Source organism: Schistocerca americana, chromosome 10, assembly GCF_021461395.2.
Source record: "Schistocerca americana isolate TAMUIC-IGC-003095 chromosome 10, iqSchAmer2.1, whole genome shotgun sequence".
Lineage (NCBI taxonomy): Eukaryota > Metazoa > Arthropoda > Insecta > Orthoptera > Acrididae > Schistocerca > Schistocerca americana.
In genome coordinates this window covers 143,515,403-143,532,295 of record NC_060128.1, presented here as the reverse complement: position 1 = coordinate 143,532,295, position 16,893 = coordinate 143,515,403, and the positions used below count along the sequence as shown (strand labels likewise).

The 16,893-nt window shown below is 38.0% G+C and overlaps 1 protein-coding gene across 1 annotated transcript in view; it reads right to left on the bottom strand.

Annotated features, from left to right (window-relative positions):
• The window catches only part of LOC124552612 (unconventional myosin-Ia), a 730,641-nt gene that overhangs the window by 105,637 nt on the left and 608,111 nt on the right, over positions 1 to 16,893 (bottom strand). Inside the window, exon 17 of the mRNA XM_047126936.1 lies at positions 9,613 to 9,829. Within this exon, the coding sequence (XP_046982892.1) occupies positions 9,613 to 9,829 (217 nt within the window). The remainder of the gene's footprint in view (positions 1 to 9,612; positions 9,830 to 16,893) is intronic.

Here is a 16,893-nt window from a genome sequence, read left to right as displayed (position 1 = left end):
CCTACTCCCTCAAATGAATGAATGAGTTGTCAGTGAAGTCACTACAGATGGAGCACACGCTAGAATTTGGGATGTAAGGAATTTGGCTGCATTCATTTTAAACAAACCATCTCAATATTTATGTTAAATGAGTTAAAGAAACCATGGAACACCTAAATCAAAAGTTGGAGTCATGAATTATGGCAGTCAAGTTTAGGCTTGCTCTGCACATCTCTGAGAGCCAATGGCTGTTCATAGTGTTCTGAGCATCCTGCTGTGAATGTTGTATGCAGTGTGAGCATTATACGTGATCACAGCAAATTATTTAGTAAATTTTTATTCCATTTGCTGTGAGTTGTCATGGCTGATGGTGTGGCGAGTGACAAATTGTACACAAGCAAGTGAGATGCATAATTTGTGGGATACACACTTCCATTGTGCACAAATCATGTGCATGTGTACCGCAACTGTCTCTTGGAACTGGCAACAATGAACAATGAAGTCCGAGTCCTCGTCTCGTGATGCTTGAACCTACATCATTTGTGGATCGGGCTATTGATGCTCAGGTGAGGATTTGAACTGCCTTCCTCTCAAAAGCAAGTCCGGCATATTACCACTGCTCCACAATTATTTGTGTGCATCTGTGGAGTATATTACAGTTTCCTTTCCTGCAGCTGTCCTTTGAACACCATCAAGCAACTGAGGGGTCACTCCTAAATCGGCATCAACAAAGGATAATGATGCAACACAGAAATGTGACAATGTACTGAAGTAGTGAACTGAATACATAAGGGGCAGTCAAGTGAAAACAAGACAGATGGAAATAAAGAAGATAATCTGTTTATTATACCAAAAGTAATCACCATAACTGCTAATACTTTTATTCCATTGTGGGACAAGATAGTTAATGCATTCACTAAAAAATGTTTGCAGTTGCCTATAGCACCATCACTGTACCCAGGTGCGAAGAAAATAGATGGTTATGGATATCTTTTTTCATGGCTCCAAAAATATGGAGATTGTACTGAGAGAGACTGGGACTGCATGGTGAATGTTTGAGGGCTTCCCAGGAAAGCTTCTGCAGCTCAGTCAAGACAACACTGGCAACATGTGGACAGGCATTATCCTACAACAGAACGATGCCATCCATCAACATTCCTGTGCGATTGGACTTGACGACGCACTTCAATTTTTGTGAAGTGCCTATGTACTGTTGTGCATTAACTGTGGTGCCGGGTTCCAGAAAGTCATTGAGCAGTGGGCTCTTGCAGTCAAAGAGAAAGTTCATCATGACTCATGGACATAGTATTCCAACTGCTTCAACTACTTTGCACAAGTTTCACTGGGAGGCCCTAACACATCCTCCATATAGTGCCAATCTCTCCCCAAACTTCTTTTTGGCCCAGTGAAGCTGCCTCAAAGCAATATGAAGTATGTTTTCTGGCAATAAAAAATGCATAATAGGAGCTGAGCATCATGTTTTCACTGTTCATGTTCTAAGTTTATGTAACACGTATATTACTCTTGATAATTTATGGCATATAGAACCTCTGCATAAATGAGGAAATTGAGTCTGAAGGAAATTCTTGAAGAAACCCAGAATGCCTCTATGTTCCCTGTAACATTGCAGATAAAATACTTCAAGCTGCAGGAAACAGTGTGAATTGAGTACTGGAAGATGTATTATTTTTCTTTTAGTTGTGTTGTGAATCCTGATTTATTTCCTAACATGAATGACACTCCATCAGTACACACACAAACTAATAAATTCCTTGACAAATCTAGATTTTCTACACTTTTTTCAAAATTCCAGCTGAGTGCCTGTGATATCTACACTTTCATAGAGCACTACAGAACATGCAACAAAGATTTTGCAAGCTGGCTCTAAACATTTGTAAGCTATAACCTATGTGCAATGCACAATTGTCATGTTTGATAATGGCACCAAGTGAAATTGTTCAACCTGTAGTTCAGCTGCAACTATCTAGTATTCTTCTATTATATCACCATATGTGAAAGGACACCAGGGCTTTGCTAAAAGTAGTGCAATTTTGTAGCTCATCTGAACAGCGCACTCATTTGATTTTTCTTCCTCTTCAGCTGGCCGCAGTGGCCGTGCAGTTCTAAGTGCTGCAGTCCAGAACCGCGGGAGTCTGAACACCTCATCCTGCCTCAGGCATGGATGTGTGTGATGTCCTTAGGGTAGTTTGGTTTAAGGAGTTCTAAGTTCTCGGGGACTGATGACCCAATATGTTAAGTCCCATAGTACTCAGAACCATTCTTCCTCTTCAGAGAGTTTCTTTTAAGTTTTAAAACCTCTTATACATACTCAGAGCCTTCAACTTTTCTGTTTCTGTAACCTTTGATGTGATAATAAGACATATAGTTCCTTCGTCGTTGCACATCCTCAAAATATTCAGTGTTCTGTGACACACCAAACATTTTGTGAACTCATCTTTCCTCACACTATGGATTGAAACGCACAGATGTCGCAATGCCAACTCACCAATTCTCCTACTAGAATACACCACTCCCAAAACTGGTTCTTCCCTATTCCACAGTCAGTGCTTCTGACATGTCGTCACGACACACGGTGCACGTACATTTTTCTCACTTCCCACCGTGTGCCACAACTGTTCAGCTCGTGAACAAAAGTGTGAGCAGGTGTGAGTGCTCACTCTCAAGATTAGTGAGTAGTTTAGCCCTGTGCTAGATGGAAAGTTAATTTGATAATGCACGGAAGTGAGTTGGAAGGGGAAGGGAGAAACTGTGGAAGGAGGCCAGGCTTGAATATAATAGGCAGGTTCAAGTGTGTTTAGTAGGTACGCAGATATGAACAGATCTGCACAAGACACTGTGCAGTAGTTACAAACAAGGTGTCAACAATTTAAGTTCCAGTTTCAAAACAATGTAGAAAGAGAACCATTGCTCAGAATGACATCAAATTTGAACAGAATTTTATTGACGCAGAGGGAATTACCATAGAACAAAAAAATTTAATGAAAATTTGACCAACAGATAGCACTGTAAGCACCAGAATACGCACGCCAACAGCCACATGGTACACAGCTGTTCCCTCAGTTAGTGCCTAAAACGCCCAACATGACTTTTTTCATAATACACAAGATACACAAGATGGCGCCGAATGAAACTTTGTTCTGTAACGATGTCTCAGTTTCCTTAAAAAGTGATAGTGACGTGTGTAAAATCTGCGTAAAAAAGGTAAAGAGAGGTATACTATGCATCCGGTGCAGGTCGTGGTATCACGACAAATGTGTTAAAGTGAATCTAAAATATATAAAAGACGAACATGACTGGACATGCCGTCAGTGCGTTGTGAGTGTCACGAAAAACGAGGCAATGGACACGATAAAATCAAAAGAAAAAATAATAAGTGTGCTTACAGAGGATTTAATGACTATAAATACGAAATATGAAGAACTTCGGCAGAAATATCAAGAACTGGAAACGAAATACAAAGAGATAGAGCGAGATCATCGTCTAGCACAAGACAGTGTTGTTAACCGTCGTTCTGCGCAAAAAACGTGGCGTTTGCCGAAAAAAACAAACAAACAGACAGTGAGTACAGTTCTGGCGATACCGCTAGCAAATAAATTCGCAACACTAGACGAAGACTGTGATAAGACAAAGAACAATGACGAACAAAAATCAGTGACGAAACTTCCAATCGAGTGCGCAGCCAAGAAAACATCTAATACGAAAAATAAACCAGTAAACCTCAAACGACGAGTTGTTGTACTTGGTGATAGCCACGCCAAGAAAATTGCCGAAAAAATAAATGAGTACAGTACGTTATTCACGGCAACAGGTATGACGAAACCCAGTGCACCTTTGACTGAGATAATTAAGAGCAGCAACTCACTTAATGAGCTATCTAAGACTGATGCCGCCATAATCATGGGTGGAAGTAATGATGTATACAGAAATGAGAGTAAACATGCGACCCAGTGTTTAAAAACTACATTACTTGATCTGAAAGTTCCGAACATCATAGTTACTAGTTTGCCTCACAGATACGACCTGCAAGACAATTCCATCGTAAATCTGGAGCTTGCAAAAGTAAACAGACAATTCTACAAAATATGCAAGTCCCAACAAAATGTACCATTTCTTGATCTTCCAGATGCAAGAGATTTGTTTACGAAACATGGACTACATTATAATAACGCTGGCAAGTCATACGTTGGCAAAATGCTAGCGAAATTAATACAAAAAGACGACGACGTTGCAAGAAAACCAATTGCTGTGCAACCAGTTTCGACCAAGGAAATGGATAAACGAGAAAACAATTTCAAAATCGCAGCCACAGCGCCAGCTCAAACAGGAACATCACGTCCAGAAGATGAGAAGGTGCCAGAACCAGCCTCAGAACATACAGCAAAGACTGAAATTATCGTCAAGAAAACTGTACCTACTCATCATCCAGATGCTCACACACAGGGAAACTGATGAAGGGGGCCAGTTCTATCCGAATTTGGCCCAATACAACGAATCCAGAACAAGTAGTCAACACTCAGGTGGACGATCCGTTACTTTATAGTCAAATTAGTTTTAAAGACCCTCTACCTAATAATATATGCAGTAGTAATTTCGTTATGCACTTGAACATAAGAGGTCTGTCTGAAGGAATGATCAGGAAGCTTTATGATATAGAAATTTTGCTAGAAAGTGTGAAACAATCTGTGAAAGTAATATGCCTTAATGAACATTGGCTAAAATCTGAAAATATCAGTCTCCTAAATAAACTTACAGGTTATAAACTGGCTACCAGCTTTTGTAGGACCAATGGGTATGGAGGCTCTTGCATATTAGTTCATTCCACGGTAGACTATGATATCAGACAGAATTTTAGCCATCTGAATGAAGAAGGCACATTTAAAAGTTGTTGTATAGAACTTAAAGAGTATAACACACTAATTATCAGCATATATCGCACCCCTGGGTGCCATATAAGCTCTGTATTCCTAGATAAGTTTGATACATTGCTACATAAATTAAAATGTGAGAAACTGTACAAGAAAGTGGTTATATGTGCTGACTTCAACATAGATGTAAGGACTGATGACAAATTTTCTTCACACTTAAAGAACCTGGTAGCCACAAATGGGCTAAATCTCAATTTCGATCAGTATACAAGAATTACAGCAAGCTCTGCAACATGTATTGACAATATTGTAAGTAGTTATAATTATTATGTAAAAGAAAAATTTCTTCTAGATTTAGGAGTATCAGACCATAAAGCACTATTTGTATCACTACCGAAGCAAAATTCAGTCTGCACAACAAAAAGATGTAGGAATTTCAGTCAAGAAAATGTGGAAGTATTTTGCAAAAAACTAAGCCAAACCAAGTGGACAGTCAGCAAACACACTTCCACAAGTGACAATTACAATAACTTTTTAACTGAATTCTTGGGTGTATTCAATGAATGCTTCCCTTTTGTAACAGTGAGGACCAGGTCCCAAAAAAGTAGATCCTGGGTAACAAAAGGAATTAGAGTGTCTAGTGCTACTAAGAGGAAACTGCATATGGAGGCAAAAGTGAATCGAAGCCCTCAATTTCTTAAGTATGTAAGCACATACAAAAAAACATTTGACAAAATAGTTAAACTAACAAAATGTACTGCAAATAACGACTTCATTACAAATGCAAAAAACAAATCAAAAGCTGTTTGGTCTGTTATAAGAAGTGAAGTTGGCAGTGAGGCAGAGAGAAAATGCCCTTCTAAAATAGTGATTAATGGTAGAGCTGTTACAGAACGCAGTGCCATTTGTGAATCATTCAATGACTTTTTCATAAATTGTAACAAATTTGGTGACTGTTCACCACCAAATACAAAGCCCAATATGACAGATAGCAATTGCACATGTTTTAAGTTTTCTCATGTTTCCATCTCAGATGTCATCAAAATCATAATGTCCCTAAAAAATTCAAAACCTGCGGGGTGGGATGAGGTCCCCACTGAAATAATAAAAATAGTCCGTCACAGTATTGCATATCCACTCTCTTTCATAATCAACCAATCATTTGATGAGGGATGTTTCCCAGATCGATTAAAATATGCAGAAGTTCGGCCCATACACAAAAAAGGCAAACAAGATGAATTGGGCAACTATAGGCCAATCTCACTGTTACCAATTTTCTCAAAAATATTTGAAAGAGCTGCATGTGATCAGATTGAAAATCACAATTCATCTAACAGCATTATCTTAGGCAATCAATATGGTTTCAGAAAAGGCCGCAGCACAATCCATGCAATAAATGAATTAGTCACAAAAGTCAGCAGATGTCTTGATGATAGAATGTGTGTGTCAGGCATCTTTTGTGACCTGTCCAAAGCCTTCGACACAGTAAATCATGACCTGCTTCTCCAAAAATTGGCACGCTATGGTTTTCAAGGCAAATCTCTTAGCTGGATGTCATCATACTTGGCAAACAGAAAACAAAGAGTACTTATTAACATCAACGGCAAGAAATTTCTCTCTGGCTGGAAAAACACTCAATTAGGTGTTCCACAAGGCTCAATATTAGGGCCACTGCTTTTTCTATATTATATTAATGATATGCCATGTCAGGTCCAGTCTGATACTATCCTCTATGCAGATGACTCAACAGCTGTAGTCTGTTGTAAAAATGAGGTAGACCTAATTCGTCATATTGAACAAACACTTGGGGAAGTGGAGGCATGGGTCAAAAACAATAACTTGACATTAAATTTTACGAAAACAGAAATTGTTCATTTTACCACAAAACAATCTGCACAGTCTATAAGTGAAATAAGGTATATGGACAAAAAATTAGAGACTGCAGACTGTGTCAAATTCCTTGGCGTGTTAGTCAATAAAAACCTGTTATGGAGTCGCCATGTGGATAACATACTGGGTCGACTGAATAGCCTTGTATATATTATGAATATCTTGTATAGTATTACTGATTTAGCTGTAAGAAAAACTGTATATAATGAATATTTTGTTTCAGTCATTAGGTATAGTATAATTTTCTGGGGGTCTGAAAAAACAAATTTACTTAGAGCTTTTAGACTACAAAAAAGAATCATCCGAGCAATGGTGGGAGCAAAACCAAAGCAACACTGCAAACCTTTATTTGTAAAACTGGATCTAATGAGCATTCCAAGCATATACATCTATGAAACTCTCACTTTCACGAAAAGAAACCCACAACTTTTTGAGGGCAACTTCTTCTTGCATCAATATGATACAAGACATAAAACGAGCTACATGTTACCTACCCACCGTTTAAAATCATATGAAAAAACCCCATACTATATGGGCATGAAATTTGTAAATAAAATATGGAAAGATATGGATGACCCAAATATAAAAGGCACCAAAAGAGACCTGGAAAAATATCTGAAAGATAAATGTTACTATAGTGTAGAAGATTTCATGAATGGTAACAATGCATTATAATTGTAATTAAAATACCTCTTTGAAGATGTTACACCATGTATATTATTAGTTTATTGTCTATTTTTAGTATTGTTATATATAGTGTAAAAACTGACAAGTCACCTATGTCACAATCTTTGATTGTATAAGGCATGTTATGTGATAATAAAAATTGAATTGAATTGAATTGAATTAAAGGATAGCACACTGCTGGTAAAGCTCCTTTGCAAGAATAATGACAGCATGGCAGTAGCCCTGCAGAAGTTCTGTGCACTCAACGGTAGGAAAAAAGGCATTGGCCCAATGTCTGCTAAGGGTCTGAAGAAAATTCTTATAAAATTTGAAAAGACGACTTCTTTTGAAGTGCAATGTGACAGAGGGAGGAAAGTAGTTAATTTGATGTCTGTCAAAGATGTGGTCACAACATTGCAGGGTGGGTTGAGCATTGGTGAGCACACATGCCGTGGACAGGGAATTGTCCAAACATTGGATATGCTTGCAAGCATGGTGCATAAAATCCTACAAAACATCCTGGATTGCTATCCATAAGAAATCATCCATGTTGAGTAGTTACTTCCTCCTGACCTGCCAACAAGACAAACATTTGCTGTGGAATTTCCTGCTTGATTGGAAATGGACTCTGAATGGCGGTGGAACATTCTGTGGACAGGTGAAAGCCATTTCCATCTCCAAGAACATGTCAAATATGCAGAATTGCAGAATATGGGCAACAGAAAATATGTATGAAATTTTTTTGAGGAGATGAGTCATATGGGTCTTGTTACCCATACCATCACTGGTAAATGGCATTCCTCTGCACACTGCATAGTGAGTGAAGTGGCTGCTACAGAGGTATCTCAGAAACGCTAGAATTATCAGCTGTCATTTCACTACAGCCTGGCTATTCTAATCACCCGATATTCTAAAAGATGTTCCATTCAGTGCTGTAATCATGAAGTAGCTGAATTAAAGGTGCACACTGCGCAATGTTTGCTGAAAGTGACTCCTGAGGCACTCTGACCTTTGTTTTTAGAACATGCTGTTTCTCAATGTCAGCTTGTTGTAAAAAAAAAGGTGGACAGCATACTGAATGTGGTGTCACCGCCAGACACCACACTTGCTAGGTGGTAGTCTTTAAATCGGCCGCGGTCCGGTAGTATACGTCGGACCCGCGTGTCGCCACTGTCAGTAATTGCAGACCGAGCGCCACCAAACGGCAGGTCTAGAGAGACTTACTAGCACTCGCCCCAGTTGTACAGCCGACTTTGCTAGCGATGTTACACTGACGAAGACTCTCTCATTTGCCGAGAAGATAGTTAGCATAGCCTGTAGCTAAGTCAATTGCTACGACCTAGCAAGGCACCGTATTCAATTGATATTTATTATATGAAGCATGTATCATCAAGAGCGATGTTATACAATTATGGATTAAAGTTAAGTATTCCAGAAGCTACGTACTTTTCTTTATAGCATTCATTACGTATCCTGTTTCAGACCTCACGCCAGCCTGCGTGAGTTTAAGCGCGTTCCTTTCGGCTTCCTCTCGTTGTGTCTAGGCTGTCTTGTCTAGACATAACACTGAACATACCTTGCGCCAGTCTCACGACAATTAGAAACCAATGTCATTTTGTTTTTATGCAGTTTTTGTGCATGGGACAATTAAAAACTGATGTCATTTTGCTTTTTATGTGGTTTTTGGCTACAGTACAATTAAAAACCAATTTTTCCCATTCGATGTGGTACTTCAACTCAAACCATAGCCATTGTATTGTGATTCACCTGTCATTTGTAGCCAGCTTCATTTACTTTGACATGCTTACAGCACCATCTATTAGAAAGAATTTTTTTTTTGGTTCTGTGACATATCCTGTGCATCAATAATATGCTGTTAAAGTTATTCTGAGTCATTCTGAGCAGTAGTTCTCTTTCTACAGTGTTCTGAAACTGGAACTTTTATTATGGATGCCCTATAGAATATGAATAGATTTGCACAGGACAGACTTGTGTGGAGTGCTGTATCAAACCAGAATTTTGACTGACAATAAGAATTCTTTAGGGAACAGAGGCACAAAAATTCAGTTGATGTTCTATGACATCATAACCCAATAACCACTCTGAAACACATTGCTTGCAAAAAGAAGTAGTACAATAGTTAGGACTACTTTCCATTTTTCGGTGCAAAAACTGCAAAATAAGCACTTACCGATCGAGGACTACGAACAAAGATTTTTGTTCGTCCGAAAGCAAACTCTCCACTCGGAATGGGCAGATCGCGCACGAGGTAGCTGACACCCTCCACGGGGGTCCCCGCCCAATGTGGCCAGGTGTGGGGAGATAGCATGTGGTAGCGGCTCAGGAACGACGAGTATGTCTGCCGGTGGCAGAAACCCGCTCGTCGCACTCTCACCGTTTCCACGAGCCTGCACAGATGATGGAGAAATTCTTTTCAAACTGCAGTTTCCTGACTTTATTACAAACAAATCAGAAAATTAGCAGAGTAACAACAACAACATGCAAATTTTTGTGCTAAATAATTCAACAACCTTAGAAGGGGAGACAATTTTAGTGACTGGGGAGAAAGCATGAACAAGAGTCCCACAGGATTCAGTTTTGGGTCCACTCCTATTCCTTATATATGGGAACAACTATCCACTTAACACACATCAGGGAGAATCAACATCATTATTAGAGGGACAGCAACAAACAAATTGTTAACAATATATTTCAAAGAATTATTATGCAGCATTCTGAAAATTGGGCAATGTGAACATAAAATGAGTCATTCCACATCATCACAATTTATCATGCAAATGATCCATGGAACAGAGAGTTACTTTAACATCAAATTCCGTTAACCAATACTCCAAATGGAAAAAAAGATTTCCAAGGGGTCCTGCTCGGTTCAATACTTGATCCATGCCTGTTCTTGTTGTATGTAGATGGTCTACCAATAAATATTAACACTCGTTCAGTCTCATTGATGGATGACACCTCCATCTTGGTAGAAAAAACACTACTGAAAAAATTCCAGTAGTGCAGAAAATGTTCTAGGAAAACTTGAATCATAAAAATGGACAAAAACTGAAAAGAAGCAGATAATGCAGTTTGTCTAAATCATCATCAATGTGCTCTATAAGAATAATTCACAATAATCAATTGATGACAGAAATAGGCCATGTGAAGTTCTTGGTCATAAACCTCAACAAAAGGCTAAACTCGAAGATGCATATAGACTCCTTGACAAACAAATTAAATATCCTTGCTTTTGCAATGTTTATTTTATCTGGACCCACTCATGTGGACACAAGAAAGACCAACTATCATAGTTATTTTTACTTGGTATGGGATAATTTTCTAGGGAAATTACACAAACAACTCAAGGCTATTAGTTCTTCAGAAAAAAAAATCAATAGAAATTTGTTCTGCTCATAAAAATAAGTCCTGTTGCCCATTATTTAGGCAATTAAAAATTCTAACCGTTCCTTCATCATTCACTTTTTTTAAAATTTATTTTGTATACAATAATCAAAATAAATTTGAAAAGCATTGTTTTAACCATAGCTATGGAACTCATCAAAAGGAGAACTTCAAACTTCCTTCACAGCACTTAAAGCTTTATGCTCAGACACCACCGTCCATGGGGCTATAAATATACAACGAACTACAAGGTAGGAACCTATTAAACATGGATGTTGGCTCTTTGAAAAGTTTACTCCACAACATTTTAGAAGAAAAATGTTACTTGATGTGTTTCCTGTACAGTAGATCTAATGATCTGTACACTGTACGTATCAAGACTACTTGATCACATTTCACATTTCTCAATAGCTCTCCTAACTGGTGTTAATTAATCCTCAAGTTAAGCAGCAAGGTATGGTTCTTGTTGTTAGCAGCTGGGCAGTTTCCTTCACTATGCCTGTAAGCCAAGCAGACAGGTTGGTTCTGTTACAAGCAGTACTCTCTAGAACTCACAGTTTTGCTGAGCAAATTTACATTATTAATGTTAAAAGAAGCAGTGTTTAGAAGGGTGTGAGACACAGTTGTAGCCTATTCACAATGTTGTCCAATCTGCACATGAAGCACACAGTACAGGAACCCAAAGAGATATTCTGAGAGGGAGTTAAAGTCCAAGGATGAGAAATATTGACTTTGAAGTTTGCCAATGACATTGTAATTCTGTCAGAAATAGCAACGGACTTTGAAAAGCAGTTAACTGGAATGGATAGTGGCTTGAAAAGAGGTTACAAGATGAACACCAACAGAAGCAAAACTATGGTAATGGAATGTATTCGAATTAAATCAGGTGATAATCAAGGAATTAGATTAGGAAATGAGACACTAACAAGTAGAATACAGCAAGTGCCAGAATCTGAATTCCCAGAAACTTCGCTTAGTGGAAGAAGGGTCAAAATAAGAGAACACGTGCCTCGGTTTGTCCGCAGATATTCGACCATTTCTGTGAAAATGTTGGTCAAAGTTTATGAGGTACTTTATTTACCTTTTAGTGAGTAAGTACTTCAATTGAAGCGGTGGTCCAGTAACTAGCATCATGGTTTCACGCTTTTGTGCCTGTTTTCAAAACTCGATTATTATTTTTATTTGTATTTATCTATCCATGTCCATACAAGATTGCTACACAAATGTTCTCCAATGTATATTGAAATAATGTTGCTCTTATTTGTCTACTAATTGTACGTTTGATGGACGAATTCATAAAAAGAATGAAAATATATTAATGGAAAATTATTTGAAACTGTTGTCAGTGAAATTCCCATAGTGTATCTTGATTCATAATGAATTGCAAGCACCATCCAGTTTCTGCAAAAGTGATTTGTTATTTTTCTGCAAAATTATTACCAAGATGTGAAATCTTCAGCAATGTTAATAACGTTTTCTTCCTGAGTGAGAGTCATACAAGGAGATGTCGCTGTGGCAAACCTGCCATTGCACGATACTCGTGGCATTCAGAATTTATATGTTTTGAATGTTTTTATGGTTGGTATCATTCCACGGTAATGCACCTAATCTTCCTAAGAATAAAATATAAGAATTAAGAATCGATATAACAATGAAATATACGAACATGAGAATTTAAAAAGCTTGTAACCCCTGAAAATATCATGCACACATATATTATATAATAAATGTATGACACTTATTGTGAAACCCAGCATTAATTTTACAATTGATGTAACACCCTTATATCCTATAACTGGATAAGAAATATTCACGTATCAACCTTCCACAGACATTGGTAGATAAAAGAAAAAAAGAAAATAAAAACGATAATCGGATTTTGAACAGGGGATGCAAAAGTGAGAAGCTGCAATGCTAGCCACTTTGCCACCATTTGTCCAGGACTTGCTGCATGCTAAGAGACACCTAAATTACATCAAATGCTTTGATATTGTTTTCTCAGAGACAGTCGGGTATCTAAGGATAAGCTGAGACACGTGTTCCTTTATTTTGGCCCCTCTTCCACTGAGTGAATTTTTTGGGAAATCCGGTTATAGCACTTGATATGTTCTCCTCATACAAGTAGTACATAAACATTGCTATTTGTGCAGCAAAATAACTGAATATGGCTGAAGTAGAGACGATATAAAACACAGACTGGCAATACCAAGAGAAGCATTTATGAAAAAGAGGCATTTGTTAACATCAAATATACAGTTGAGTGTCAAGAAGTGTTTTCTTAACTATCTGTCTGGAGTGTAGCCCTGTGTGAAAATGAAATGTGGACAATAAACGTTTCAGACAAGAAGAGAATGTATTGCGTGGCCAGTGCAATCACAAGATCTCTCTCTCTCTCTCTCTTATAAATTCTTTGATGTGAGGTTACATGAATTTGTTGCTGTGTGAAACTACAGTAGAAACTCGAGAACTGGTTGGAACTTAGTTAGCTGCCTTTTACAGAAGACAACACGGGTATTTGAGAGAGTGGGGCACAATTTCGTACAGAGTTGTAATACACAAATGAGACTGGCAGTTGTCACTTTGAACAGCTGCAAAGTGCTTAATTGTTTGTTTTGATAAAAAACTAAATGTGAGGGAAGGTAAGGATCACAGGGTCAGGACTAAATATGGGAACACCATAACACAGCCTTATTCTCGTACCACCCTTGACATCAATTACTTTTTTTTCCCTTGTCTGATCTCTTTCTGTTTGTAATACATATACAACAGTTAGTCAAAATACCCTATGTCTTGCCAAGCAGGAATTCATTAAAATTTATTATTCACTGCATAATTTATTCAATTACAGATGACAATACATAGTGATTTTTAGTTGTTTATTACAGACAAACAATGAAAAATAAAAATACACTGTGCATGTCAGTGGATAGAGGAAGGCTCGAAGTTTTATTTTTGCACAGACACTATACCATACACTTAATGTGAGCACCTTGCGTGGCTCAAGAAACACAGAAATGGTTGTCAGTTTCATTCCACAACAAATCAACCAGTCCCTGTTTACTGAATTTGTGGCTTTAACTATTTGATTTCTCAGCTCTTGAAGAACATAGGTGGAACAAAGACTTTTATGTACCCCCTCTGAAAAAAAATTTGCAAGGTGTAAGGTCAGGTGATCTGGGAGCCCAAAAGCATTGAACGAGATCTTGTTGTCCACCCCTTTCAAGCGAATGTTGTGACATTGTGTCGTTAAGATACACTGTGTCTCATGGTGAAAATGAGGCAGGGCACTATCATTCATAAAAATGAAATCGTTGGAATCTTTGTAAAGTTGATGAAACAACAAATTTTGCAGCACATCCATGTATGACATTCCTATCACAGTTTCCTCTGCAAAAGGAAAGGTCCGAAAACTTTGTGAACAGAAATGGCACAAAACATATTCAGTTTCGGTGAGGCTCTTTCAGATTCGATGACGATACCAGGATTTTGTGATCCCCATATTCTTGCATTATGGCAGTTTATTTTACCCTGCAGATGAAATGGGAATGTGACTGAAAAGCTGAGCCATTTGGAAAAAGTTTCTGCCATATCATGGAGAACTGAAATGAAAAATTCATACCTTTTATTATGGTTGCCAGGACACAATTGCTACAGTAACTACAACTTGTAAGGCTTCATATGCAGGTTTCATTTCAGAACACACCACACTGTTGTTTGAGGAAGTCCAAATTCCTGGCCTGCCCATCTTGTAGACTTCTGAGGGCTCCTTGTGAAGGCATTGTGGATATGCTCGACATTTTCATCAGATATGTGTGGCTGACCAGTGTTCTTCCCTTTGCATAAGCAACCAATTTCCAAAAATTTTGTGTCTCAGTCATGAACGTGCTCATCCAAGGGCAGTTTCTTTCCAAATCGAAGGCAGAATGCACTTTGCACTTGAACATTGGATTGACTTCGTGCAAATTCCAACACACAAAATGATTTCTCTTGCAGTGTAGTCACCAAGCTGAAGCTGCTACACAAAAGCAACAGTGCAGCTGTGTCAAAACTTTGAACTATCCTCTACCCAATGAGATGCACAATATGTTTCTATCTTTTGCAGTTTTTATGTACTGAAAAACTAGAATCTGCTCTTTCTTTTTGAATCACCAGGTATTATGGTTAATTCACTTGGAAATATTTTATTTAACAAAATATTCATGATTAGCTAAGGAACCCTTAGTACCTGGGCATTTATTTATAACTGTGCCTGAGACTTCATATGCATGAAATTCATTTTTGACTTATAAAGCTTCTTTGTATACAATATTATTGGGGACGTGAACAAAGAGCTTGTTTGCTTCATTATCATGGTAGAGAGCCAAACATAGAGCTGGCTCTGCAAAAAGCAGCCACCACTAGGATCAACATGTCTGGCCTCGTGCTTTGGTTATGGTGATGGCACAACATAAATGCATAATGTCTCAAATGGGCATATGTCACTGGCCATATCCAACAGGTGGTGCAACTTGTGTCTTGTTTTGTGGCAGCAATGTAAGCCACTGGGCCACATAGTCTGGTGTTGTTCCTTGCAAAGTATATGCACTGAAGCCTGGAACATTTTCAAATTTTGATTTTTGACTTGAGCATATCTGTTCTAAACTTTACTACTGTCTTCTTGCAATGAAACTTAAAGTAAGTAATCTTTCTATGTAATGACATTTTTCATCTTGGTTAATGTTTCTGTCAAATTTATTTCTCTACGTATTATTTTATAGGGCTTTTAAATTTTCATTCTGATGAAGACACCCTTAGAGGTGCCAAAACCTAGATAAATGTCTAAACAATTATTTGTAACTGGTTGGCTGTGTTATTTCTCCATTGAAACTTATATACAGTTGCTGAAAGACAGCCAGGTTCAAAACTGTATCACCAGGAATTCTACACATTTAATTTGAAATACTAAACTGTTAGGAATAAGCAGGAATCGAGGCATAAACACTCGCTTGACTGCACCATATCCTGTCAAAATTTCTACTTCGACAGTGTTATGTTAGAGAGAAGCAACCCTAAGCTTCTGTGAGTGAAAGGTTCTGAGGGGCAAGATAACGCTTGATGCTGTCGATCAGAGATATGTTGCGCCTCACTTTTGAAAGGAGGTTCCAAAGAGCAACTTAAAACCTGATGTTCTCAAGCTGCAGTAAGTCTCACTTCAAGGTCTTCATCTGATTCTTGAGACACAGAGTCCTCATTCTTTTAGCTATTCTGGTGCACTCAGAAAGACTCAACCTTATCCAGGCACTTTTATTTGTAAACAAAACGAAATCAAATTGTAGTGTGTAAGCACCCAAATCATCAAGCAAACATATTAAATTTATTTTTCCCAGCAAATAATATGCAGAAAACCTATTGAAAGCAGCAAAGCAAATAAAACCTATCAAAAGCCGCAATACAATACCGTTAAGGTTTTTATACACAAAGTGAAATCAATAAATGCATATATCCTAGCCATGTAAATGCAACATTAGTTTGAATTTGTAAAGATAAGATTGCCACACTTAATTCTCACATTGCCATATACTTCCGAAAATACATTTGTTACTGTCAAATTAAAAAAAAACTAGCAGTGCCACCTATTGGTTCTCTGGAGTACTATGCCATGAGAATTAAACACCCGATCTACTAAGCTGAGCAGATGAATTTAGATAAAACTTTTGAATTACAATATACATTCTTTTACTTTTGTTTCAATTTTGATGAAATAAAGCCTATACAGGGTGTACGTAAAGCCCGGGAACACATTCAATTATTTATTGCACTAGAACTAAACATTGGATACATGTCATACATACTGCGTTTTGAAGAGAAACTCTGAAAGTATTTCTTTTACAAACATGCAATATGCGAACCATGAGTGACTCGGCAAACGTCAATACGGTGATCTAATTCTTGCCATACCCATCCCAGCATGGCATCGTCGATTGTGGCAGTCGCTTCTCGTATTCTCTCCAGGAGCTCTGCTACATCGTGTGGTAGAGGCTGTACACATACCTCACCTTTAATGAGTCCCCACAGAAATAGTCACACA